Source organism: Armigeres subalbatus, chromosome 3, assembly GCF_024139115.2.
Source record: "Armigeres subalbatus isolate Guangzhou_Male chromosome 3, GZ_Asu_2, whole genome shotgun sequence".
Lineage (NCBI taxonomy): Eukaryota > Metazoa > Arthropoda > Insecta > Diptera > Culicidae > Armigeres > Armigeres subalbatus.
The window spans coordinates 118,785,051-118,810,594 of record NC_085141.1 but is presented as its reverse complement, the minus strand read 5'-3'; the positions used below and the strand labels follow the sequence as shown (position 1 = coordinate 118,810,594).

Genomic DNA, 25,544 nt, shown 5'->3' with positions numbered 1-25,544 from the left:
TTCTTTCTCTCTTTGCGGAAGGAAGTTTTTAATACTACCCGAAGCTATTTTATTTTCAACGGTGCTTCTTAGCGCTATTTGTACCCGCTGATCCCGTTACGATCTTTGCAAGGACCCGTGCCTTCGTTTTACGTTGGACCCGTTTGCGGAAGTAAAATTCCGACAAGCGGTGGTAATCCTGCAGGGACACCGTTCTGGGAAAAAACCTCTTAGAAGGTCACGTCTCCACGCTCAGCAATGAGTATTAACAAAAACAAGAGGAAGGGGAGTCTCTGAATTCTCCACTTCCTTCAAAGAAACAAGGTTTCAAGACCGTCCTGCCCAAGCGCGGAAAAAATAGAAGGAAGCTGGAGAATTCAGATATTCCTTCTAACTCTAATATCGGAAATAATTCTTCTCCAATCGAACTGAGCAATCAGTTCGATTTGATTAATGATGAAATTGAGCAAATCGAATCTACCTCTAGCCCAGGTGATTCAATTCATGCGAAAAAGCAAAGGATTCCGCCAATTGTGGTATCTGTTGCCGAGTTTTCTGGCTTCCGGAATGAGATTTTGAGTAACCTTCAGGGGATCAAGGTTTCATTTCAGATTGCTAGGAAGGGTGACTGCCGCGTTTTGCCGGGATCCTTTGACGATCGCAAACGTCTTCTTCACTATTTAACTGAGAAGCGCCATAAATTCTTCACATACGACGACAAAACTGAGCGATTGTTCAAAGTCGTCTTGAAAGGTCTCCCCAGTGATGACAAATCACTGGATGAGATTAAAATTGAAATTTCTCAATTACTTGGATTTTCACCAGTCCAAGTAATTAAGATGAAAAGAAATCCCATTCTGGTACTTCCCAGAGGGCATTTCTCAAGAATTTTATTTAGTTCATTTTAACAAAAGTGAACTAAATAATATGAAAAGTTTGGAAAAGGCCTGTATTATGTCTCATGTCCGTGTTACATGGGAACATTTCCGCAGGCCTGGGGAAACTTCCAAACCCTACCCAGTGCCGTAAGTGCCAAAAGTGGGGTCATGGAACCAAACATTGTCACATGGATGCTAAATGCATGATTTGTGGTGGAACCTCTCACGCCAAGGACGCATGTCCTGTGAGAGAAGATTCCAATAAATTTAAGTGCGCAAACTGTGGGGGCAATCATAAATCCAATTTCTGGGAATGCCCTTCACGCAAAAAGTTTTGAATTCCCGTGCAAAATTGATGACGGGAAATTCCAATCGGATCCCAGATTCGACGGGTAGAAATTTTTCAAACGCTCAAATTTCGAAACCGGTTACCGGTCGAGCAATTCATACCCACCACAATTCACAAACAAATTTTGCCGCTCGTCAACGGGTAGCAAGCACTTCAGTAAATTCCAATTTTTCCAATGTACCTACGTATGCAAACATCGCTGCTGGTAGACCAAATTTCTCTTCTCAAAATGAGGTTTATACCCATGTCCCAACGGAAAATAACGGTCATGTTGCCGATTCAGGTAGCATGACTGCTTCCGATTTTGATTTTTAACTGAACAATTGCATCACATGATTGATGCAATGTTCAAAGCAAATACCATTCCTGAAGCTGTTCAGGTTGGTATAAAGTACACACAAAAAATTGTTATCGGACTCCGTTTCAATGGATCCAAATAATTGTGTGAAAGTTCTAAATTGGAATGCCCGCTCTCTAAAGGGTAAGGAAGATGAATTATTCAACTTCCTTTCAGTTCATAATGTGCATATTGCCATTATAACTGAAACGTATTTAAAACCAGGACTCTCCATTAAAAGAGATCCAAATTATTTTATCTACAGAAATGATCGTCTTGACAGCGCCTGTGGTGGGGTCGCCATTGTCATTAATAGACGTATCAAACATAAATTATTTTCTTCGTTTGAAACCAAAGTTTTTGAAACCTTGGGAGTTTCTGTTGAAACAAATTTTGGACAATTTTCCTTCATTGCAGCCTACTTGCCTTTTCAATGCAATGGGCAGCAAAAGAATTTGTTGAAAGCTGATCTTCAAATTCTGACTCGCAACAAATCAAAATTCTTCGTAATTGGTGACTTCAATGCCAAACACCGTTCATGGAATAATGCTCAAAGCAATTCCAATGGTAAAATTTTATTTGAAGATTGTTCTGCGGGATATTATACTATTCAATATCCCAATGGACCAACTTGTTTTTCTTCCAGTCGAAATCCTTCTACAATTGATTTAATTTTAACGGATTCAAGTCAGCTGTGTGGCCAATTGGTAACTCATGCTGACTTTGACTCTGATCACCTTCCTGTGACATTTGAAATCTCACAAGAAGCCATTTATAATCCAATCAGCTCTACTTTTAATTATCATAGAGCTGATTGGGATTTATAAAACGTATATCGATAGGAATTTTGATGTTGATATTCCTCTCGATACCAAAAGTGATATTGATAATGCTCTCGTATCTTTGACAAATTTAATTGTCGAAGCCAGAGGCATTGCAATTCCGAAATGTGAAGTTAAATTCAACTCCATTATAATTGACCACGATCTTCAGCTACTGATCCGTCTTAAAAATGTGAGGCGTTGAAAGCTATTTGGCAAGATTTGCAAAATGAAATTAAAAATATACGAGAGAGGCAAAACGTTTCGCTGTTCTGAGAAATACCAACTTTGAGAATAATGTCTCGAAGTTGGATCCCAGTTCGAAACCCTTCTGGAAATTGACGAAAATTCTTTAAAAAAAACTCAAAAGCCAATTCCAGCGCTTAAAGAGGGAAATAAAATTTTATTAACAAATGGCGAAAAGGCTCAAAAACTTGCTCAGCAGTTCGAGAGTGCCCATAATTTTAGTCTAGGTCTCACTAGTCCAATTGAGGATCAGGTTACACGGAGCTTCGAAGACATTCTCAATCAAGAGAATGTTTTTGACCCTTCGTTGGGAACTAATTTGGATGAAGTGAGATCTATTACTAGAAAATTTAAAAATATGAAAGCCCCGGGTGATGATGGTATTTTCTACATACTTCCTGAGAGCTCTTTATCCTTTTTGGTTAATTTATTTAACAAATGTTTTCAATTGGCATACTTTCCAGATAAATGGAAAAACGCCAAAGTTGTTCCAATTTTGAAGCCGGACAAAAATCCAGCTGAGGCTTCTAGTTATCGCCCAATCAGTTTGCTTTCTTCAATAAGCAAACTGTTTGAAAAGATTATTTTAAATAGAATGATGGTTCATATTAATGACAATTCTATTTTTGCTGATGAGCAATTTGGTTTTCGCCATGGGCATTCAACCACTCATCAGTTATTAAGAGTTACGAACTTAATTCGGCTCAACAAATCTGAAGGATATTCGACTGGAGTTGCTCTTCTTGATATAGAGAAAGCATTTGACAGTGTTTGGCATGAAGGTTTGATTGTAAAATTGATGAATTTTAATTTTCCTCTGTACATCATTAAACTGATCCAAAATTATTTATCAGATCGCTCACTGCAGGTAAACTATCAGAATTCTAAATCTGATAGATTACCTGTAAGAGCTGGTGTCCCCAAGGCAGCATACTGGGGCCTATTTTGTATAACATTTTTACTTCTGACTTACCTGATTTACCACCAGGGTGTCAAAATCTTTGTTTGCAGATGACACGGGCCTTTCAGCCAAAGGGCGAAGCCTTCGTGTCATTTGTAGTAGATTGCAAAGTTTGGATATTTTCTCCACTTACTTGCAAAATGGAAAATTTCCCTGAATGCTTCCAAAACTCAGCTTATAATTTTCCCACATAAGCCGAGAGCTTCTTATTTGAAACCTTCTAGCAGACATATTGTCACTATGAATGGGGTTCCAATTAATTGGTCTAGCGAAGCTAAATATTTAGGACTTCTGCTAGATCAAAATTAACTTTTAAAAATCACATTGAAGGCCTTCAAGCCAAATGTAACAAATATATTAAGTGCCTATATCCACTTATAAACAGAAAATCAAAACTTTGTCTTAAGAACAAACTTTTGATTTACAAACAAATTTTAGACCAGCCATGTTGTATGCTGTGCCAATATGGGCTAGTTTCTGCAATACCAGAAAGAAGGCACTCCAGAGGATTCAAAATAAAATTTTGAAAATGATTCTGAAGTTGCCTCCGTGGTATAGTACCAATGAACTTCATAGAATTTCTAATATTGAGACATTGCAACAAATGTCCAACAAAATAATTTCCAATTTTAGATAAAAATCGTTGCAATCTTCTATTGCAACGATTAACTCCTTGTACCCTTAGTTTTAAATAGGTTAAGTTTAGTTTAAGTTGAAAACATTGTCATTCCTACATGGTTCAATTCAACCAGAGGAACAAATTCTAACTGCCAGAGGCAATTGAAATGTATTAATAATAACTAAAAGCGTAACATAGCAAATAAGGATGATAGTGTTAAGAAAACACGGAACACCTAGTCTAAGAGATGAATGCATGTATTAGATAATTAGCAAATAAAATTAGTTAAAAAAAAAAAAAAAAAAAAAAAAAAAAAATCGATCGTAGCAGTTAATCTGACTTCGAATTAATTATAAGAAAATTGCACGTTTTGGTTGGATGTAATAATTCTCGGAGTCACGATGTTTTGATGTTTACGAACGACGATAACGTCATGGGCTTGACGTTCATTGACAGGGTCGGACAGCTGAGGGGTTGTCACTCACAACTTCACCAGTGCTGCCAGTGGCCGTAACAGGGGCAATTTATTGCTTATACATAAAATAGTATAGTACAATATATAATAGCCCTGTTTGTCTGTCCGGTGACTAGCCAACCAGATGCAGCACGCGGGGAAATTCCCATAAAAAAATTGACACTTCAATTCTTTTTTACTATCAGATGCAGAAAACAAAACCAGTGACAACCTTAGACAACCAGACATTGAAAATTGAAAAAAAAAACACTTGCCATGGGCGCTACTGCGTCCACAAATAAACTAGTGTCTAATATTTTATGCGACAAACGTTAGTTCATTGTTTTTAACAAAGGAGAACAAAAGAAAACCTACGATGATTCAAATGGATGATTCAACTCATCCATAAGTTTTTAGGTGCTGAGTTGGGTGCGTTTCAACTCACGCTTGATTTGAATCGTCCATGAGTTTTGAGATTTTGAGTTTTTACCAACACTGAACAAGTCATTCAGCCGAATAGGAATAGGTCTATCCCCGATTTTGTCTATCCACGATTTTGTCCACCCCGATTTTATCACGTTTTCGACCCGATTTTGTTACCCAAACAAATTTAGAAAGTTATAGTACTTCCTTGTTTTGTTTTAAATAATACCGCAACAACAATGATTTCAAGAAAATACTTTCATCGCCTGTGGTTTATTTTGAATCATTTCTGAGTCCCTGACAAGAATTTTGTAAGCATTTTCGACAATAAATTACGGGTTCCGTTAACGTATTTTGCCTTTCCAAGGCATAAATTGGTTTATATTTGTGAAACAAATTAAAAAATTGGAAATAAAAGTTTTTCCGATTTTGTCACATTTTACACCCCAAAATTCACCAGGGGGTGATGTAATCGGGATATTACTGCATGTCATCACTTCTCAATCATCATTCTCACTTATCACTGTGTTATCACTTATCACGTCTCACTTCTCACTTCTTACAGTGACAACTGATGAAAGCGAAATGAGAAGTTAGACGTCTCACTACTCACTTCGTACTTCTTACTTTTCACATTGAGAAGTGAGAAATGATGAGTTAGAAGTGAGACGTCTCTTTTATTGCTTCACACTTATCATTTCTCACTTCTCACTTCTCACCTCTTCACTTTTCACAGTAAGTATAATGATAGAGAAGTGAGACGTCAAATGACCTATTTGGCCAAATAACGTATTCGGCCGAATGACTTGGTCGGGTAAATGACCTATTCGGCCAAATGACCTTTTCAGCCAAATTACCTATTTAGCCAGATGACCTATTCGGGAAAATGATCTGTTCGACCAAATTACCTATTCGGCCAAATGACCTATTCGGTCAAATAACCCATTCGGCCAACTGACTTATTCGGCTAAATGACCTATTCAACCTAATGACCTTTTTGACCTAATGACCTATTCGACCTAATGACCTATTCGGCCAAATGAACTATTCGGACAAATGACCTATTCGGGCAAATAACCTATTCGGCGTGTGACCCGTTTGGCCAAATGACTTTCAGCCAGATGAGTTTCGGTCAAACGACCCTTCTCCGATGTAAACTTGACAGGTTCCCGAGTACCTACACCGAAATATTGAGAATGATAAAAAGCTTTTCCTGTCATATAATGCTTATCAATTGGCCACATGTAGTGTATTCTGAGAAATCCTTCGCGAGCCGCAGGAAAAGGCTTAAAGGGCCGCATTAGGCCCCTCTTTGGGGATCACTGGTTTAAAGCCTCATTCAACACTAGGATTTGAACTTGCATACTTTGAGTGGATCACGGTTGTAGATTCTCATAGAAGTTCAACAAAGCTAACTGCCATACTCCACCATGGGTTGTATACTATTTCGCCGAAAAGCATTCCGCGGAATTTTTTGTCGCGATACGACATTCCGCGGAATGTACCAAATTTCCGAAACACATTTCGCGGAATGCACCTTTTTTCCGAAAGACACTTCGCGGAATGTACCTTTTCGTCGAAAGTCATTCCGTGGAATGACATTTGCCGGAATTCAGTTAAAATAATTATCATTGAAATATTTACTGAATTCTGCTAAACTACATGCAATCCGGTCTAAATTCTTTTGGCTTGTGATTTAAAGCATTGAAAGAAGGTCGGTATAAGGCAAAGTAGGAAAAAATGCCTTCCTGAAATGGACGCGTTTGCTCGGTATGAAGAAAAGAAAGGAGGTAGTTCCTTCTATGAATTAACGCATCTGTCCGGTATAAAGCAAAGGGGAAAGATAATGTCTTCTTTGAATGGATGCGTCTGCCCGGTATAAAGTGGAAGAAATTGATAATGTCTTCTTTAATAGAACGCGTCTGCCCGGTATAAGGAGAAGGGAAATATAACTCCTTCTTTAAATAGATGCGTCGGCCTTCCGTAACCGTACGTGGCTGCCAAGCAAGAGTTTGCTGGCGGTTGCTGGATTAAACTTTTCTCGGTTTAGATTATCATTGATTAGAAATTTTCTCGTGCTATACAAATGCAAATTTTTTTTTGGATTTTTTTAAATATGTTGCGAAGAGTTTGGTGGTAAATTGAAGTCACACGATCAAAAATACGAGCGAGAAAAAATCGTGTAAAAACAAAATCCTGTGTACTAAAATTCTGGGTGTATTATAGCGCAGAAAGTAGATCGAGCTTAGAGAACAATTATCCAATTACTTTATTACTAAAAGGCACACTCTTCTAGTCTAAATTAAATATATTTTGATTCAATTTCACACATTCATGACAGTAATTAAAATAACAAACAGTGACACAATAGACATCTTTGGCAGTGTGGCGTTGCTGCAAAACTCATCACCCTGTTTCGTGTCACGGAAAGACACTGTACTCAGATGTTGTCCGATTACGCTCTCCACAATGGATTTCGAGGCTGCATCCATCACAGAACTCCGCGAGAGGATCCATGCTGATTCTAAGAAACTCAACCAGTTAAACTAAATTCTATTTCAGAATAGTTTTAAGAGCAACCATACCGCTGGAGCCTTCGCCATTCGCTCGGCAGGACCATACGACGGCATAATGTTGGTAGTCGGTTTTCAGTACCCAATAGCTGGAATCCGGCTCACTGTCCGCGGTACTATTGAACCGGATCATCAACTTGGCTTCCCCATTAGTGGTATTGGCAACAACCGCCCGTCCAGTTACCGTCAACGGCTCTTGGTTTGGCAGAAGCCTCATAGTGTTTTCGATAGCGACTTCCATTGAAGTCGCATTAAGGGTATATTTTGCGGTTACACACTCTCCATTGGCTTGGAATTCATTTACGTAACGCTTTATCTCGAACCAAGTTCCCATGTACTAAAAAATAATGAAGTAGTTTTATTTCAAATGAATCTTTCAAGAAATTTCAAATCACAACAAATTAACTATGAAAGCTTGGTAGTATTATGCCAATATGAAAGTTTTCTGTAAAAACAAAATTATAAGTATTTCGAAACAACAATAATAACATAAATACAAATAGTTACTGCATTTTATATACATAAGTTCTGCATGAACTAGAAGCAATATAGTTGCTGTGGAACCACCAACAACGCTCAAATAATAAGATGATTTATTGTGCAGATGTGATAATATAAGTTTCATTGACATTTCACGACATAAAATACAAAATCTCCTTTGCTTATAGCACGAATGTTATCATTGTTATCATTTTATCGTCATAAAAATGAGAAAAGGTTAAAACATCTTCCATGCTTATTAATGGTTATAATAGAATAAGATGCGATTTTTTTTAAAAACAAGTAGTTACTGAAGCTGTTGAACATGAAACACTCACCTGGGAAACGTTAAATTGACCCTCTACTGGTAGATTTCGGCATGGTCCGTCTACACTCAAACAGTTAATTTTACGCGAAAAACAAAATACAATACCAAAGATGACTAGCAACGAGTACATGATGATCTGCTGTAACGGGTATTAATGTTCCTGCAAAAGTGTTTCTCCTTCGTTTCAAACTATACGACTCAACTAGCGTTTTCTTATCTTACCACAATTAAGTTGTTCTACACCAATCATTTAAGAACGATAACTTATCGTTGTTGGCATGTAGTCAACTTTGATATGATATCGTTGCAGATTGTAACAGATACGAATATAGTATGAGTCACAAAGCTCGTTCCAATCAAGATACAAGTATCAAGAAGGCTTGAAACCTCGCCGTGCTACCGTATTACGATCCTTCCGCAATGAACGCAGCATTCTTATGTTCACACAGATGATTATAAGTCATGGAAAGAGATTACTGGCCGTACTCATAAAACGTAAGCACTTATAATGGGAGGGGGCTAGCGTTTTCTTACGCACCATATAAAAAAAAACATTTACATGCATGAAATCTGTTATCGGATTTGAAAATGTGGGTGGGCGGTGGATGGGGTCGGTGTGTTTGATCAGTGTAAACAGTTGTACAGTCTTCGCAAGGAATCTGATCAATTCCGGACTGTTCTGATAAATTCCGTAAGATCAAGATTCGTCTACGAGAACACCGAAACGCAGTAGACACGAATAAAGGAAACGAATTGAGGTTGGCAGCGCATACAAAAAATAGTGGCCACAATATAGACAGGACGAACGCAAAACCAATTAGAACAGTTAGGAAAGTTTCGAGACTTAATGCATGGGAATCAATGTACATCACTAACACCACAAAACCGTTGGTGAATTAGGACGATCCGCCTATAATATCGAGTCTCTTCAGCCTTGCCAACATTTTTTTAAATAAATTTATTTGCTAATTATCTAATACATGCATTCATCTCTTAGACTAGGTGTTCCGTGTTTTCTTAACACTATCATCCTTATTTGCTATGTTACATTTTTAGTTATTATTCATTTCAATTGCCTCTGACAGTTGGGATTTTTCCTCTTGTTGAATGTTGTTGAAATTACAATGTTTTTTACTAAAACTAAACTTAACCTAATTTATACTAAGGGTACAATGAGGGTACATTTGTCTAAGATTGGAAATTATTTTGTTGGATATTTGTTGCAATGTCTCAATATTAGAAATTCTATGAAGTTCATTGGTACTATACCACGGAGGCAACTTCAGAAACATTTTCAAAATTTTATTTTGAATCCTCTGGAGTGCCTTCTTTCTGGTATTGCAGCAACTAGTCCATATTGGCACAGCATACAACATGGCTGGTCTAAAAATTTGTTTGTAAATCGAAAGTTTGTTCTTAAGATGGGATTGTACAAACTCGTCTTATGACAAGTGAAGACATTCCACTAAAAAGCTCAAAATAATTTTCTTAACAATTTGATTTTCTGTTTATAAGTGGATATAGACACTTAATATATTTGTTACATTTGGCTTGAATGCCTTGAATGTTACTTTTAAACGTTAATTTTTGATCTAGCAGAAGTCCTAAATATTTCACTAGACCAATTAATTGGAACCCCATTCATAGTGACAATATGTCTGCTAGAAGGTTTCAAGTAAGACGCTCTCGGCTTATGTTGGAAAATTATAAGCTGAGTTTTGGAAGCATTCGGGGAAATTTTCCATTTTCGCAAGTAAGTGGAGAAAATATCCAAACTTTTTTGCAATCTACTACAAATGACTTCGCCCTTTGGCGGAAAGGCCCGTGTCATCTGCAAACAAAGATTTTTGACTCCCTGGTGGTAAATCAGGTAAGTCAGAAGTAAAAATGTTATGCAATATTGGCCTCAGTACGCTGCATTGGGGAACACCAGCTCTTACAGGTAATCTATCAGATATAGAATTCTGACAGTTTATTTGCAGAGAGCGATCTGATAAATAATTTTGGATCAGTTTAATAATGTACAGAGGAAAATTAAAATTCATCAATTTTACAATCAAACCTTCATGCCAAACACTGTCAAATGCTTTCTCTATATCAAGAAGAGCAACTCCAGTCGAATATCCTTCAGATTTGTTAAGCCGAATTAAATTCGTAGCTCTTAATAACTGACGGGTGGTTGAATGCCCATGGTAAAAACCAAATTGCTCATCAGCAAAAATAGAGTTGTCATTAATATGAACCATCATTCTATTTAAAATATTTTTTTCAAACAGTTTGCCTATTGAAGAAAGCAATCTGTTTGGGCGATAACTAGAAACCTCAGCTGGATTTTTGTCCGGCTTCAAAATTGGAACAACTTTGGCATTTTTCCATTTAGCTGGGAAGTATGCCAATTGAAAACATTTGTTAAATAAATTAACCAAAAAGGATAGTGAGCTCTCAGGAAGTTTTTTGAAAAGTATGTAGAAAATATCATCATCACCCGGGGCTTTCATATTTTTAAATTTTCTAGTAATAGATCTTTCTTCATCAAATTTAGTTGCCGTATTTTTTAATTTCATTTTGCAAATCTCGCCAAATAACTTTCAACGCGGGATCGCAAGTTCTTTGGTATTGCCTCACATTTTTAAGACGGATAACTAGCTGAAGATCGTCGTCAATAATAATGGAGTTGAATTTAATTTTACTTTTAGGAATTGAAATGCCTCTGGCATCGACAATTGAATTTGTTACAGATACGAGAGCATTATGCGATTTGTGGTGCCTGCTTAGGATGTGGTGGGGTTTGACAGTGGGCCCTGTTAATCCTCTATAAAAAGCTGCATGTATCCGCAAGTAGGCTCCGCCAAAGCGACCGTGTGCCGCTCAAAGCGCACAAGCCCAAGTCCTGGTGTTAGGTGGGACGCTAAACAGCCCTGACACGACGGCCCTCCGACGAGACAGGAGGTTTGCGCAGGCCCAATAAGCCGCCTTTAAAAACAACTATTACGAACGACATAGAAGATAATACGACTCGATACAATCGGCAACGACCTAGGCGACGAATAAAGGATCACGATTGGAAGCTTGGAACATGGAACTGCAAGCCGCTAGGCTTCGCCGGTTGCGACAGGATAATCTACGATGAATTACATCCCCGCAACTTCTATGTCGTAGCGCTGCAGGAAATCTGCTGGACAGGACAGAAAGTGTGGAAAAGCGGGCATCGAGCGGCTACCTTCTACCAAAGCTGTGGCACCACCAACGAGCTGGGAACCGGCTTCATAGTGCTGGGAAAGATGCGCCAACGCGTGATTGGGTGGCAGCCAATCAACGCCAGGATGTGAGAATAAAAGGCCGTTTCTTCAACTATAGCATCATCAACGTGCACTGCCCACACGAGGGAGACCCGACGACGACAAAGAAGCGTTCTATGCACGCACTTACCGCAGTGCGAATATTGAATCCGACCACTACCTCGTTGCAGTATGTCTGCGCTCAAAACTCTCGACGGTGTGCAACACGCTTCGGAGTCGTTCGCCGCGTCTAAACATTGGGCGGCTACAAGACGGTAGACTAGTCCAAGACTACGCCCAGCAGCTGGAAGTGGTACTCCCAACGGAAGAGCAGCTAGGCGGGGCATCTCTTGAAGATGGGTGGAGAGATATTCGATCCGTCATTGGAAGCACCGCAACCGCTGCACTAGGCACGGTGGCTCCGGGTCAGAGAAACGACTGGTATGACGGCGAATGTGAGCAGTTAGTTGAGGAGAAGAATGCAGCATGGGCGAGATTGCTGCAACACCGCACGAGGGCGAACGAGGCACGATACAAACGGGCGCGGAATAGACAAAACTCGATTTTTCGGAGGAAAAAGCGCCAACAGGAAGATCGAGACCGTGAAGAGACGGAGGAACTGTACCGCGCTAGTAATGCACGAAAGTTCTAGGAGAAGATGAACCGTTCACAATCACATTGCTGAACGCCGCCTACAAGGTACTCTCCTAAATTTTATGCCGCCGACTAGCACCAATTGCGAGAGAGTTCGTGCGGCAGTACCAGGCGGGTTTTATGAGCGAACGCTCACCACGGACCAGGTGTTCGCCATTCGTTAAGTACTGCAGAAATGCCGCGAATACAACGTTCCCACACATCATCTATTCATCGACTTCAAAGTCGCATATGATACAATCGATCAGGACCAGCCATGGCAGCTAATGCACGAACACGGATTTCCGGATAAACTGACACGGTTGATCAAAGCGACGATGGATCGGGTGATGTGCGTAGTTCGAGTTTCAGGGGCATTCTAGAGTCCCTTCGAAACCCGCAGAGGGTTACGGCAAGGGGATGGTCTTTCGTGTCTGCTATTCAACATCGCTTTGGAAGGGGTAATACGAAGGGCAGGGATTAACACGAGTGGTACAATTTTTAATAAGTCCGTCCAGCTATTTGGCTTCGCCGACGACATAGACATATTATGGCATCCATTTTTAAGAAGATGGAGGAAGCCGAAATCGAGGTGGTGACGAAATCGAGGTGGTAGAAGAATTTGTGTACTTGGGCTCACTGGTGACTGCCGAAAATGATACCAGCAGAGAAATTTGGAGACGCATAGTGGTTGGAAATCGTACGTACTTTGGACTCCGCAAGACGCTCCGATCGAATAGAGTTCGCCGCCGTACCAAACTGACTATCTACAAAACGCTTATTAGACCGGTAGTTCTCTACGGACACGAGACCTGGACGATACTCGTGGAGGACCAACGCGCACTTAGAGTTTTCGAAAGGAAAGTGTTGCGTACCATCTATGCAGATGGTGGACGGTACGTGGAGGAGGCGAATGAACCACGAGTTGCAGGAGCTGCTGGGAGAACCATCCATCGTTCACACTGCGAAAATCGGACGACTGCGGTGGGCCGGCCACGTAGCCAGAATGTCGGACAGTAACCCGGTGAAAATGGTTCTCGACAACGATCCGACGGGCACAAGAAGGCGAGGTGCGCAGCGGGCAAGGTGGATCGATCAGGTGGAAGATGACTTGCGGACCCTCCGTAGACTGCGTGGTTGGCGACGAGTAGTGACGTGGCAGGCCACTTCGGCCTTAGTCTAAATAAATAATAATAATATAAACGGGAACCCGTCGATTTATCACAGATTGCTTCTTCTGTTAAGGGCGATTCAACTATGGCGTCCACTACTTTTTAAGATTTGTAGACACCCTTCCCCCCTCTGTCAGGCCTTTTTGGATACTTACCCAAGTAACCACCAAGCATTAGAGTTAGCCCCTGGACAGCCGTTTAATCGCATATCACAAGCTATTCGTTTCTCAACAGCATTTTGAATGCAAACTGATCAGTAACTAGCACCATCCGTACAATTCAAGGGTTTGCAGATTTAATGTAGCATCCTCAGTGCTTATCAGTACTACAACAGCATTAACGCTGCCGGCTTATTTTTCTCGCTGTCGTTTTTGAATGTTACAAAAAAAGTAGAAGTATTCATATAAAAATCAGTTCAGAAATGGATAATTTTGAGAAGTGGTCCAGAATAGTCAAAAGTGGTTCATACAGCAGAAGTGTAAAAAAAATATAGTGATATTACATTATCCGTATCAGACAAAGAAGGAAGCACAGATGAAGAAACGATCCATCCTATTCTAAATGATCCAGATATTTACGAAACGAATGTACAACACAACGCATTCCTTGAGTCGCATTCCTTCGATAACGATAACGAAGCCAATTTAATAGAAATAGTTGAAGATGATGCAAAATCTACAACGCTTGAAGGTTATTACAGTTCAGACGATGATTCCTTTGATATCGATGTTGGTCATGGCAGTTTTGAGTCAGATTTAACGTCGTTTATCCAAAGTTGGAGTTTGGACCACAAAATACCGCATGTCGCATTGAAACCTCTATTAGTTCGATTATCTCAGTACGACCGGACTCTGCCTGAAGACCCTCGACGACTGTTGAACACTCCAAGGAAGGCGGCTAATATTGTCGACATCGAAGGAGGCCATTATTGGCATTATGGACTTGGTATGTTTCTAAACTATCCGATGGCATGTCAATACTATTATTAGGCTCACTTCACAGAAAACTGCCTTCGTTGCACATTCAGCGACCTTGATAATACCAAAAGCATATAGCTTAATATCAACATCGACGGGTTGCCTTTGTTTAAAAACGGTACAGATCAAGTTTGGCCTATACTGTTCAACGTTCAGGAGAACGTAAGCCTGAAACCTATGATCATAGGAATTTTTCATGGAAAATGAAAACCGAAACGAGTAGAAGAATTTTTAGAAACCTTTGTTGAAGAAGCTATTCCAATCATTGTTGGTAAAAACTCAAAATCTCAAAACTCATGGATGATTCAAATCAAGCGTGAGTTGAAACGCACCCAACTCAGCACCTAAAAACTCATGGATGAGTTGAATCATCCATTTGAATCATCGTAGGTTTTCTTTTGTTCTCCTTCGTTAAAAGCAGTGAATTGACGTTTGTCGCATAAATTATTAGACAGTCTTTTTGGGGATCGAAGTAGGCCGTCATGATAGATAGGGTAACCGGCGGTAATGTTGGCCCTGGATGTAACATTGGCTCATCACGCAAATTAATCAATATTTCATCGATAATACGTCGATTTGTAGGGAGATATTAACCATTGCTTCTTTAGAAAAGTGTATCAAACATATATCTGCCTCATAACTCTAGATTTATACACTTCTTAAACTATTAAAAGCAATTATCTTGCGTGAAAAATCACTTTGACTCGGTTTTTTTAGCAGCCATGTTTCGTTGACTTATGCAGGCTGGCTGTGCTAGAGTTTTTCTTTTGCCCAATAAAAGAGTTTTATGAATGAACATACCTGCTTTCGCACATCAGATGAATGGATAACAACCACACTATGTCAGCTATCATTTTTATTTCACAATTTCCATTAGTATAACGACATAATTAACCAAAACATTTTTGGACAATACTGGGGGCACCCGTAGCCAAATGGTGGCATGCGCTTTCGATTTGTAGCACTACGTTAGTATAGGTGAAACCCTAAAATCAACACATTCTCACCAATAACCCGTACTGAAGAAAATAACCGAAAGCTGCAGATGGAATATCCGATGGTTGCGATTAGTTTGCTAAGATATTTTTGTAAAAACAGGTTAATCCACTCAGCGGTTAAGTTTCGCAAATAACATAACGCTAAACTCAACCCACACCAAGCCTCTAGTAATGCTTCATGTATGGTAGGTTTCTGAAATTTATAAAGTCCTTAACGCTCAGACAAGTACCTTCCCACAACCTAGAACGTCTTGTAGTTTGTAAATGGGCCCTCATGATGCTTTTCTGGAATCACGATATAATCGCTTTCATTCGCAGAACATACCAAAAATAATTGCCTACCTTACGGCTTTCAAACACGATTCAAGCAAAAATGATTCAAGCATCAACCTTTCGTGGTTCAATACACCATTTTCTTCATAATTTTGCAAATAAATCTCGGGTACTTATTCAAAAGGACGTATGTGATTTTGTAAACAAAGATTCAAACGTCGATTTGTCCGATCTGATGGCACTCACACGCAAACCAACACCACTAATAGGTGGCAGAAGCCTTCCCCTATCTGTCTATGGTGATGGTTTGCGTGGGAGGGCAATCAGATCGGACAAATCGACGTCTGAATCTTTGTTTACAAAATCACATACGTCCTTTTGAATAAGTACCCGAGAAATGATTCAATTAGTGTAAGCATATTTAGTTTTATCATCTTTCGCACGAATCCTACAAACATTTTCTCATTTGATAATGGAAAGTTTCATTAAATAAACTTTCAACGTCATTTCATGTGCATAATTTTAAGTCAAATTACTTGACAAATACCTTCATCATAATTTAGATTTATTATTGCTTGCAAAAAGTATTTTGATCTGTAAAATGATACCGAAAAAATATTCTCTCAACTCGGGAATTTGAAACACGTGAGAGTTTTAAGAGGATTCACAACAGCTGATCGATATAAAGAGGAGTGGAATCAAACGCACGTACCAATCATGAAACTTCAATGCAGGCAGAGTTAAAAACAAGTATCCAATAATTGTATTTATGAATAATTCTGTAATAATATCAGGTAGTTGGCACAGTTATAACTGTTTATGCACAGTACAAAGCAAGGAATTGCCTAGAACAAGTTTTACAATTGGCTTTCTTCAGTAGTGCGTTATGCATCATCCCCACCTAAAGCATTGTTTACGTTTTGGAAAAAAGTTTCTTTGAGAGTATCGCGAGAGCGAAAGCAACACAACTGCCATGGTTTCAACTAGCAGTAAATCTCAAAATTATGCGGCAGCCAATAATTAACGTATGAAATTTGTTTGAAGGCACAACATGAGGGCTAGAACATGTAGCCCTTTTGCAATTGCAGTTTTTAATACAGTTTTCATTTTTCTAAACTTCTTCACTTGCAAATATGGTAAATATTTGGGAAATAAATGATTTATATAATAGTATTTTCGTTAGCATGTCCTTGGTAAGCGTGCTGTTGGGGGAATCTGAAACGCACTCTCACAATCAGTGTGGTAGTATTTTACATGCAACCAATTAGAATTCACGCTCAATAAGATGATTTGATTTTCTCTGTTTGCATGCTGCCTTTATTCAACGCAAGCAAAATGACTGGTACTATAAACAGCAACCCATCTTTATCTCTCGTATGTTCGAAATCAACAATCACTCGTCCCAAGTGGGCTGAAAAATTATCCACCTGATAGGGACAAGGATGCCGACGTTTTGTCCATTTCTCTCGAGACTTTCGCTGGTTTTAATGAGATATTGCGGACATTCATCGTCGTTTTTTGCTATTTGGCGTCAAAACCAAATGTAAGCAAGCCGGCTGGTGGAATAATTCTGGTTGGAAATGCAATATATGAAGATTTATAACGATAAATGTGCTCAACCGTAGCATAATGGGCCAAGGTTTGAGCCGTTACCCCTACAAGTGAAACTGAAATTGACAGAATTTTTCTGCTGTCTTTTTCGCTGGTGTTCGGCTTATAGAACTTTAGCGAGTGCTTATTACGCGGGTGCATATTCAATTCTATTTGTTTAATTTGTCGTTTAATGCACAAAAAATGTTTCGTACTACAAGTGTAACAGAACAAATTACTTTTTTTTATTTTCTTTATTAGAGAGGCTTTCAGCCCTAGGCTGGCTCACCTCTTAAATTCCTTTTTGAATGCGAATATGGTGCTGAAAAATCTAAATTTGAGTAATTCTACGGACTGCAGATGGCAACGAAATTAACATCAGCTAGGATAAACCAGTGAGGATGTTCCAATGTTGTTTCTTTATCTACATTTTAGCTAATTTTTCCAATGTAACGCTCAATACTAGCGGCGCCAGCCATTGTTTTTTTGATCGGAGTGCAGCTGGGCGCAAGAACGTTATCAATGAAACAACTACACTCAGGTTTTTTACGCGAATGAATTTCATTAATTTCTCGGTTCAAACATGAATTTTCACAGCTTTTGGAATACCATCTGGATTTTCTTAGTTTTTGTGTGAGTTTTTTAGTGGGAATCGACTAAGACCAAACCGTGAAAAAAAAACTCGGTAGTAAAATTTTCTTGCTTTGGATATAATAGAATCTGCTATGAGAATGTTAAAAATATGTGTCAATTTCCATTAATCGTATTGGAAATTTGGAAAACATTGACGCTTTTTCTGCAGAACTGTTTCTAAAGCTGTATGCAACATTCGGGATCCATTTGCGGGCGATTTTTCATTCATATTTAAAAACTATGTATTGAATATGATGCGAATTAAATGTAGATTTGATTTGATGTTAGAAATGATTACATCCGGAAATAATTTTCAATATATCTTATACCTGAGTTAGACTTTTGATTACTATGATGTTCTAAAGTATGATACTAACGCATTTTCTGGTGGGGTTTGATAGTAGGCTCTGTTAAACCTCTACGAAAAGCTGTCAACACATGAACGTATATGGTGTCGTGTAGTATGCGGAAGTGGAGGCGATAGAGGTACTGCTCCATACAACATGTATGTATATCGTCTTCAATTTAGCATCTTGTATTGAACCATGTACGATTTTATGTTGACTGGGAAGTGACCGTGTGCCGCTCAAAGTGCACAAGCACCAACCGGCACATCAGAATTAATACCAGTGAGACCCTTTTTTTTTTTTTTTTTTTTTTTTTTTAACTAATTTTATTTGCTAATTATCTAATACATGCATTCATCTCTTAGACTAGGTGTTCCGTGTTTTCTTAACACTATCATCCTTATTTGCTATGTTACTTTTTAGTTATTATTAATACATTTCAATTGCCTCTGGCAGTTAGAATTTTTCCTCTGGTTGAATTGAACCATGTAGGAATTACAATGTTTTCAACTTAAACTAATCTTAACCTATTTTATACTAAGGGTACAAGGAGTTAATCGTTGCAATAGAAGATTGCAACGATTTTTGTCTAAAATTGGAAATTATTTTGTTGGACATTTGTTGCAATGTCTCAATATTAGAAATTCTATGAAGTTCATTGGTACTATACCACGGAGGCAACTTCAGAATCATTTTCAAAATTTTATTTTGAATCCTCTGGAGTGCCTTCTTTCTGGTATTGCAGCAACTGGTCCATATTGGCACAGCATACAACATGGCAGGTCTAAAATTTGTTTGTAAATCAAAAGTTTGTTCTTAAGACAAAGTTTTGATTTTCTGTTTATAAGTGGATATAGACACTTAATATATTTGTTACATTTGGCTTGAAGGCCTTAATGTGATTTTTAAAAGTTAATTTTTGATCTAGCAGAAGTCCTAAATATTTAGCTTCGCTAGACCAATTAATTGGAACCCCATTCATAGTGACAATATGTCTGCTAGAAGGTTTCAAATAAGAAGCTCTCGGCTTATGTGGGAAAATTATAAGCTGAGTTTTGGAAGCATTCAGGAAATTTTCCATTTTTGCAAGTAAGTGGAGAAAATATCCAAACTTTTTGCAATCTACTACAAATGACACGAAGGCTTCGCCCTTTGGCTGAGAGACCTGTGTCATCTGCAAACAAAGATTTTTGACACCCTGGTGGTAAATCAGGTAAGTCAGAAGTAAAAATGTTATACAATATGGGCCCCAGTATGCTGCCTTGGGGGACACCAGCCCTTACAGGTAATCTATCAGATTTAGTATTCTGATAGTTTACCTGCAGCGAGCGATCTGATAAATAATTTTGGATCAGTTTAATGATGTACAGAGGAAAATTAAAATTCATCAATTTTACAATCAAACCTTCATGCCAAACACTGTCAAATGCTTTCTCTATATCAAGAAGAGCAACTCCAGTCGAATATCCTTCAGATTTGTTGAGCCGAATTAAATTCGTTACCGTCAACTGGGGGGAAGGTGATCATTGAGGTGAAGATGATCATTTGATGTGTCAGTCTAAAGTGCCAATTTTTTTTATGAAACGGTAGACAGCAATATTCTCCGTTCAAGTAATGTTACCGCTAGGTAGAAATCCGAGTTTTTCGATTATAATCATGAAAATGTATTTTGTGGAAGAAAGAGAGAGATAGTCACAAATGACGCTATGTTCGTTTCAAATATTGACTTCGTAGACTTCTTTACGTAGTAAATTCAACATTCATACAAATAACCTAGTGTATTTTGACTACTAGGTCATAATGATTTTAGTACAGCTGTCTTGATCAACTTCACCCCAAACCAGATTACTCAAAAAATGTGTGATAATTTAATTTATTTTAATAAATGCGAACGCATTTCAGAAAACTAAAGTTGTTGATTATTGCAACGTATACCAGTACATGTTTTGAAAATATTTGTTTCGATTTAAAATGTAAACACACATTGTCATTGCATGTTTTGTCTTAAAAATGATCATCTTCCCCCCAGTTGACGGTACTCTTAATAACTGATGGGTGGTTGAATGCCCATGGCGAAAACCAAATTGTTCATCAGCAAAAATAGAATTGTCATTAATATGAACCATCATTCTATTTAAAATAATCTTTTCAAACAGTTTGCTTATTGAAGAAAGCAAACTGATTGGGCGATAACTAGAAGCATCAGCTGGATTTTTGTCCGGCTTCAAAATTGGAACAACTTAGGCGATTTTCCATTTATCTGGAAAGTATGCCAATTGAAAACATTTGTTAAATAAATTAACCAAAAAGGATAAAGAGCTCTCAGGAAGTTTTTTGATAAGTATGTAGAAAATACCATCATCACCCGGGGCTTTCATATTTTTAAATTTTCTAGTAATAGATCTCACTTCATCCAAATTAGTTCCCAACGAAGGGTCAAAAACATTCTCTTGATTGAGAATGTCTTCGAAGCTCCGTGTAACCTGATCCTCAATTGGACTAGTGAGACCTAGACTAAAATTATGGGCACTCTCGAACTGCTGAGCAAGTTTTTGAGCCTTTTCGCCATTTGTTAATAAAATTTTATTTCCCTCTTTAAGCACTGGAATTGGCTTTTGTGATTTTTTAAGAATTTTTGTTATTTCACGAAAGGGTTTCGAACTGGGATATAACTTAGAGACATTATTATCAACGTTGGTTTTTCTCAGAATAGCGAAACGTTTTGCCTTTCTCGTATACTAAGTATACGTAAAGGCTATACCAAACTTTTGATAGAGGGCTCGGAGACCCATAGTGTTATATACCAATCGACTCAGCTCGACGAATTGAGGTGATGTCTGTTTGTGTGTATGTATGTATGGGTGTGTGTGTGTATGTGTGTATGTGTACAAATTTTGTAGACACACTTTTGGAACTTAGCATTACCTGATTTACTCGCAACAAGTCGCATTCGACGGGGAATGCGGTCCCATTGTTTGCTATTGAAAATTTGCCTGATCGGACATTGCATTTCGGAATTATTGAAAAATCATTGTTTTTTCCCAAGGGTCCCCCTGTTGAAACATCAATCAAAATGAGTTAATCTTGAACGTCACTTTCATGCAAGTTTTATGTAGCTAAGGCTCCAACACGGTGTATAACAGTTAGCATGACGTTTACGAATATTTCGCCTGATAAAACTAGCAACCAGGATACAAAAAGACCGTTGGACGCTCCTTTACTCGCCTTCCCAGTTAGTTCATAATTAGTAGTGCAGTTGAACAGAACGGAGCAATAAAATCAAGTGTTGATAGTAAGACTAAGTGTTTGAAAGTTAATAAAATAAGTGCATGAATTCAAGTCTTACCTGTGTTCTAAACGTCCGCGTATCGAAACCTACCTGTGGATCCACCGTTGTCCCGGTACTGTGCCTCCGTCGTCCGTTGATGCTCCGTTGCTGCTACTGCTACCTGCGAAAGAAAAGGGAAACCCAGACCCCCTGCTGCATACACTACTACTACCGACCGGCAGAAGTGTCGGAAATTGAATTAGAAAAGACACAACGTAGGACTCATTCGGGTAAGCGCCCTACATAAAAAGTGGTGCCGTGACCAGGATCCGTCGACACCGTCCGGGATTCAACATCCGTGAAGCACGTGGGACGATCCTACTGGGCGCTGCCATTTTGTTTTCGCCATACTTTGGAATCGAAGTTATTAGATTCAAGGCTCGTTATATCGGGCCACAGGTAATTACCTGTCCGATTAAGTTGCGGGGTCTCGCAGGTGCCCTCTAGATTCCTGTTTTTTCTTTGCATGTTTTCTGTCGACGGCGGACGCGCTATTTTCCTGTCGAAGTGCATCAAAGGACGACGTGTCATCGTAGGGCGATCGCCCTTCTCTCTAGGCCATTATATTCCATTGAAGAAATACTGCTCAGGCCACAGCATTCCGCCATTGCACTTGGCGCCAGTCTGGAAGAATCAACGCATTGTTCAGCGATCTTTCGGCATTGTTCTAGATCCACATCGTCCACCAGTGACTGCCACCAACCGGCATCTGATCTAGTGCCACTCTGCTGCGCCATCGACTCGGATTGACACAGACGCTGCCGTGATTTGTTCCAGGTTCCAGATTTCCAAAAAAATACAAGGCATTGTTTTGCCTTGGAATAGGTGAGTACCTTTCCAAGCGCTTATATTCTCTCTCTCCGGATCTACTGTGGTCGTTTTTGTTCAACAGATCCCTCGTTGTCTGGAAACGCAAGCCGTAAGCCATTCTGTGCATCGAAGATGGCGCTTCCGCAGCACATTCCAACGTTGATGTCGAGGAGGACTACCGTGATCGATGCTTTGGGTCGGGCAGAGGCTTTCATCGCATCATACGACGAGCAACGTGACCAGGCCCAGGTGCCAATTCGCCTGGAATACTTCAACAGCATGTGGGCAACTCTGGAGGAGGTTCAGGGGCAGCTGGAGGATCTGGAAATGGCTGAAGAAGGTAGGCAAGCCCATCGTGACGTCCGTTCCCAGTTCGAACCAAGGCTATTCGCAATAAAAGCCGCTCTACTTTCTAAACTTCCTGTTATTACTCAACCTGCTCGCATCCCTGAATCTGGTTTTCAAGCTTCCGCTCTCTCTGGGTTAAAACTGCCGACTATTTCGCTTCCTGAGTTTGATGGCGATTACATGCAGTGGCTGGGGTTTCACGATACATTCTTGGCATTGATTCATTCGAACTCGGAGGTACCAGCGATCCAGAAATTCCACTACCTAAGGGCAGCACTAAAGGGTGAAGCGGCACAGCTGATTGAATCCATCGGGATCAGCTCCATCAACTACAACTTGGCATGGCAAACTCTCGTCGACAGGTATGCTAACGACTATCTTCTGAAAAAGCGGCATCTTCAAGCTTTGTTTGACATCCCATCGGTGAGAAAGGAAACTGCTACGTTGCATTCGCTTGTGGACGAGTTCCAGCGGCATACGAAAATCCTCTGCCAGTTAGGAGAACCGACGGATACTTGGAGCAGCATTCTGGAGCACCTTCTCTGCACGAAGCTTCCGGACGAAACCATCAAGGCCTGGGAGGACTACGCGTCAACCAACAACCAACCGAACTACGACTGTTTGATTGAATTCCTGCAGCGGAGGATGCGCGTATTGGAATCTATTCAGGTGAACCATCATCAACCAACCTCGATGCCAGCTGGATCCACTTCAAATTCCAAACGGCAATCACACTTCCGCCTCTCATCCTACGCATCCACAGCTGGATCCGGCAGCAGTAAGTGTCCAGCTTGCAATCTAGACCATATCCTAATGAAGTGCCCGAAATTCAACCGTTTATCAGCTTCCGAACGTCATCAGCTCGTCTCAAGCAAGCGCTTGTGTCACAACTGCTTGAAAGGTGACCACATTGCCCGTAAATGCTCATCGAATTTCAACTGCAAGCATTGCAACCAACGCCATCATAGCATGTTACATTTTGGTGACACTTCTAGTTCTGCCAACGACGGCTTTCCAGCTCGGGCTTCCGCTTCGTCTCGAGCCGCACAGGCCACTGCTCGCTCAACGATAGAATCATCTCCTCAATCAACCGTTTCAGCTACTCAAGTCGTCCCTCGTGTCGTTGTCGCTGCATCTGCTCCACAGTCTCGTGAGGACGTACTTCTCCTGACAGTGTTGGTGAAGGTTATCGATGCTTACGGTCAGGACCATTTAGCTCGTGCCCTACTCGATAGCGCCTCTCAACCAAACCTCATAACCAATCGTTTTGCACGCAGGCTGCATCTGAAGAGAAATCCCGTCAACGTTACCATTCAGGGGGCTGGAAGTATGTCTAAAAGGGTTCGTGAATCAATTTTTGCTCGCATTAAATCAAGAAATGACAATTTTGAATGCGGCGTAGAATTCCTGTTGATGGATACCGTTACTGCAGATCTGCCAACACAAGACATCTCAGTGAAGGATTGGTGTATTCCACAGAATCTGGATTTGGCCGATCCCTCATTCAACAAGAGTCAACAAATCGACATGGTCCTGGGCGCCAAGCACTTTCACTCGTTTTTCCCAAGCACTGCTCGTCTTCAGCTGGCCCACAACCTTCCGATAATGGTGGACAGCGTATTCGGCTGGGTCGTCACGGGGTCTGCTAGCACAGTTCACTCTGCTCAGTCGGCCACTCCCACCATTGTTGCTGTTTCGATGATGACACTCGAAGAGAATTTGGAGCGATTCTGGAAGACAGAGGAATCAAGTATCGGTGATAACTACTCCGTGGAAGAACGACGCTGCGAGGAGGTCTACGTAAATACTACGTCTAGAGATTATACAGGCTGCTACATCTTGCGTCTGCCACGGAAACCAGACTTCGATGCTATGCTCGGAGAGTCCAAGGTTAGCGCCCTCCGACGGTACGAGCAACTCGAACGCAGACTGGATCGAAATCCACAATTGAAGGAAGATTACAACAACTTCATGAAAGAGTATCTCTCCCTCGGCCATATGCAGCTGGCCGACACGGACGATGGAACGATCTCACACGCGTATTACTTACCGCACCACCCCGTCATGAAGGAAGAAAGCACGACCACCAAGGTCCGAGTTGTTTTCGACGGTTCGGCTCGTACTTCAACTGGCTTCTCGCTGAATGAAGCTCTATGCGTGGGTCCAGTGGTGCAGAATGATCTTCTTTCAATAATCCTACGATTTCGGACCTATCAAGTGGCACTCGTTGAAGATATCGCCAAAATGTATAGGCAGGTGCTGCTACACCCCGATGACCGTCCTCTGCAGCGCAATATGTTTCGTTTCACAAAAAACACTCCGGTTCAGACGTACGAACTGCGTACAGTAACTTATGGACTAGCTCCATCCTCCTTTCTCGCGACTCGCACACTCCAGCAGCTTGCGACAGATGAAGGCGATGCATACCCTTTGGCTGGGCCATCGTTAAGCAAGAATTTCTATGTTGACGACTTTATTGGAGGGGCCAATTCAGTTGAGGAAGCTATCCAGCTTCGAAAGGAGCTATCTGAGTTACTAACCAAGGGAGGTTTTGAGCTGAGGAAGTGGACCTCGAATCGTTTAGAAACTCTGCATGGGCTAGATGATGATCAGATTGGAACGCAATCAACCTTGCAGTTTAGTCCCAACGAAACCATCAAGGCACTGGGCGTTCGTTGGGAGCCAGAAATGGATCAACTACGTTTTGAC

At 40.2% G+C, this 25,544-nt stretch overlaps 1 protein-coding gene across 1 annotated transcript in view; it reads right to left on the bottom strand.

Moving 5' to 3' along the window:
- Positions 1 to 7,355: 7,355 nt before the first annotated feature.
- LOC134221928 (uncharacterized) overlaps positions 7,356 to 25,544 on the bottom strand; it is a 78,579-nt gene continuing 60,390 nt past the window's right edge. Inside the window, exons 16-19 of the mRNA XM_062701093.1 lie at positions 21,729 to 21,798; positions 8,459 to 8,600; positions 7,653 to 7,977; positions 7,356 to 7,591 (exon numbers count right to left, since the gene is read on the bottom strand). Coding sequence (XP_062557077.1) covers positions 7,392 to 7,591; positions 7,653 to 7,977; positions 8,459 to 8,600; positions 21,729 to 21,798 — 737 coding nt within the window. The 3' untranslated portion in view covers positions 7,356 to 7,391. The remainder of the gene's footprint in view (positions 7,592 to 7,652; positions 7,978 to 8,458; positions 8,601 to 21,728; positions 21,799 to 25,544) is intronic.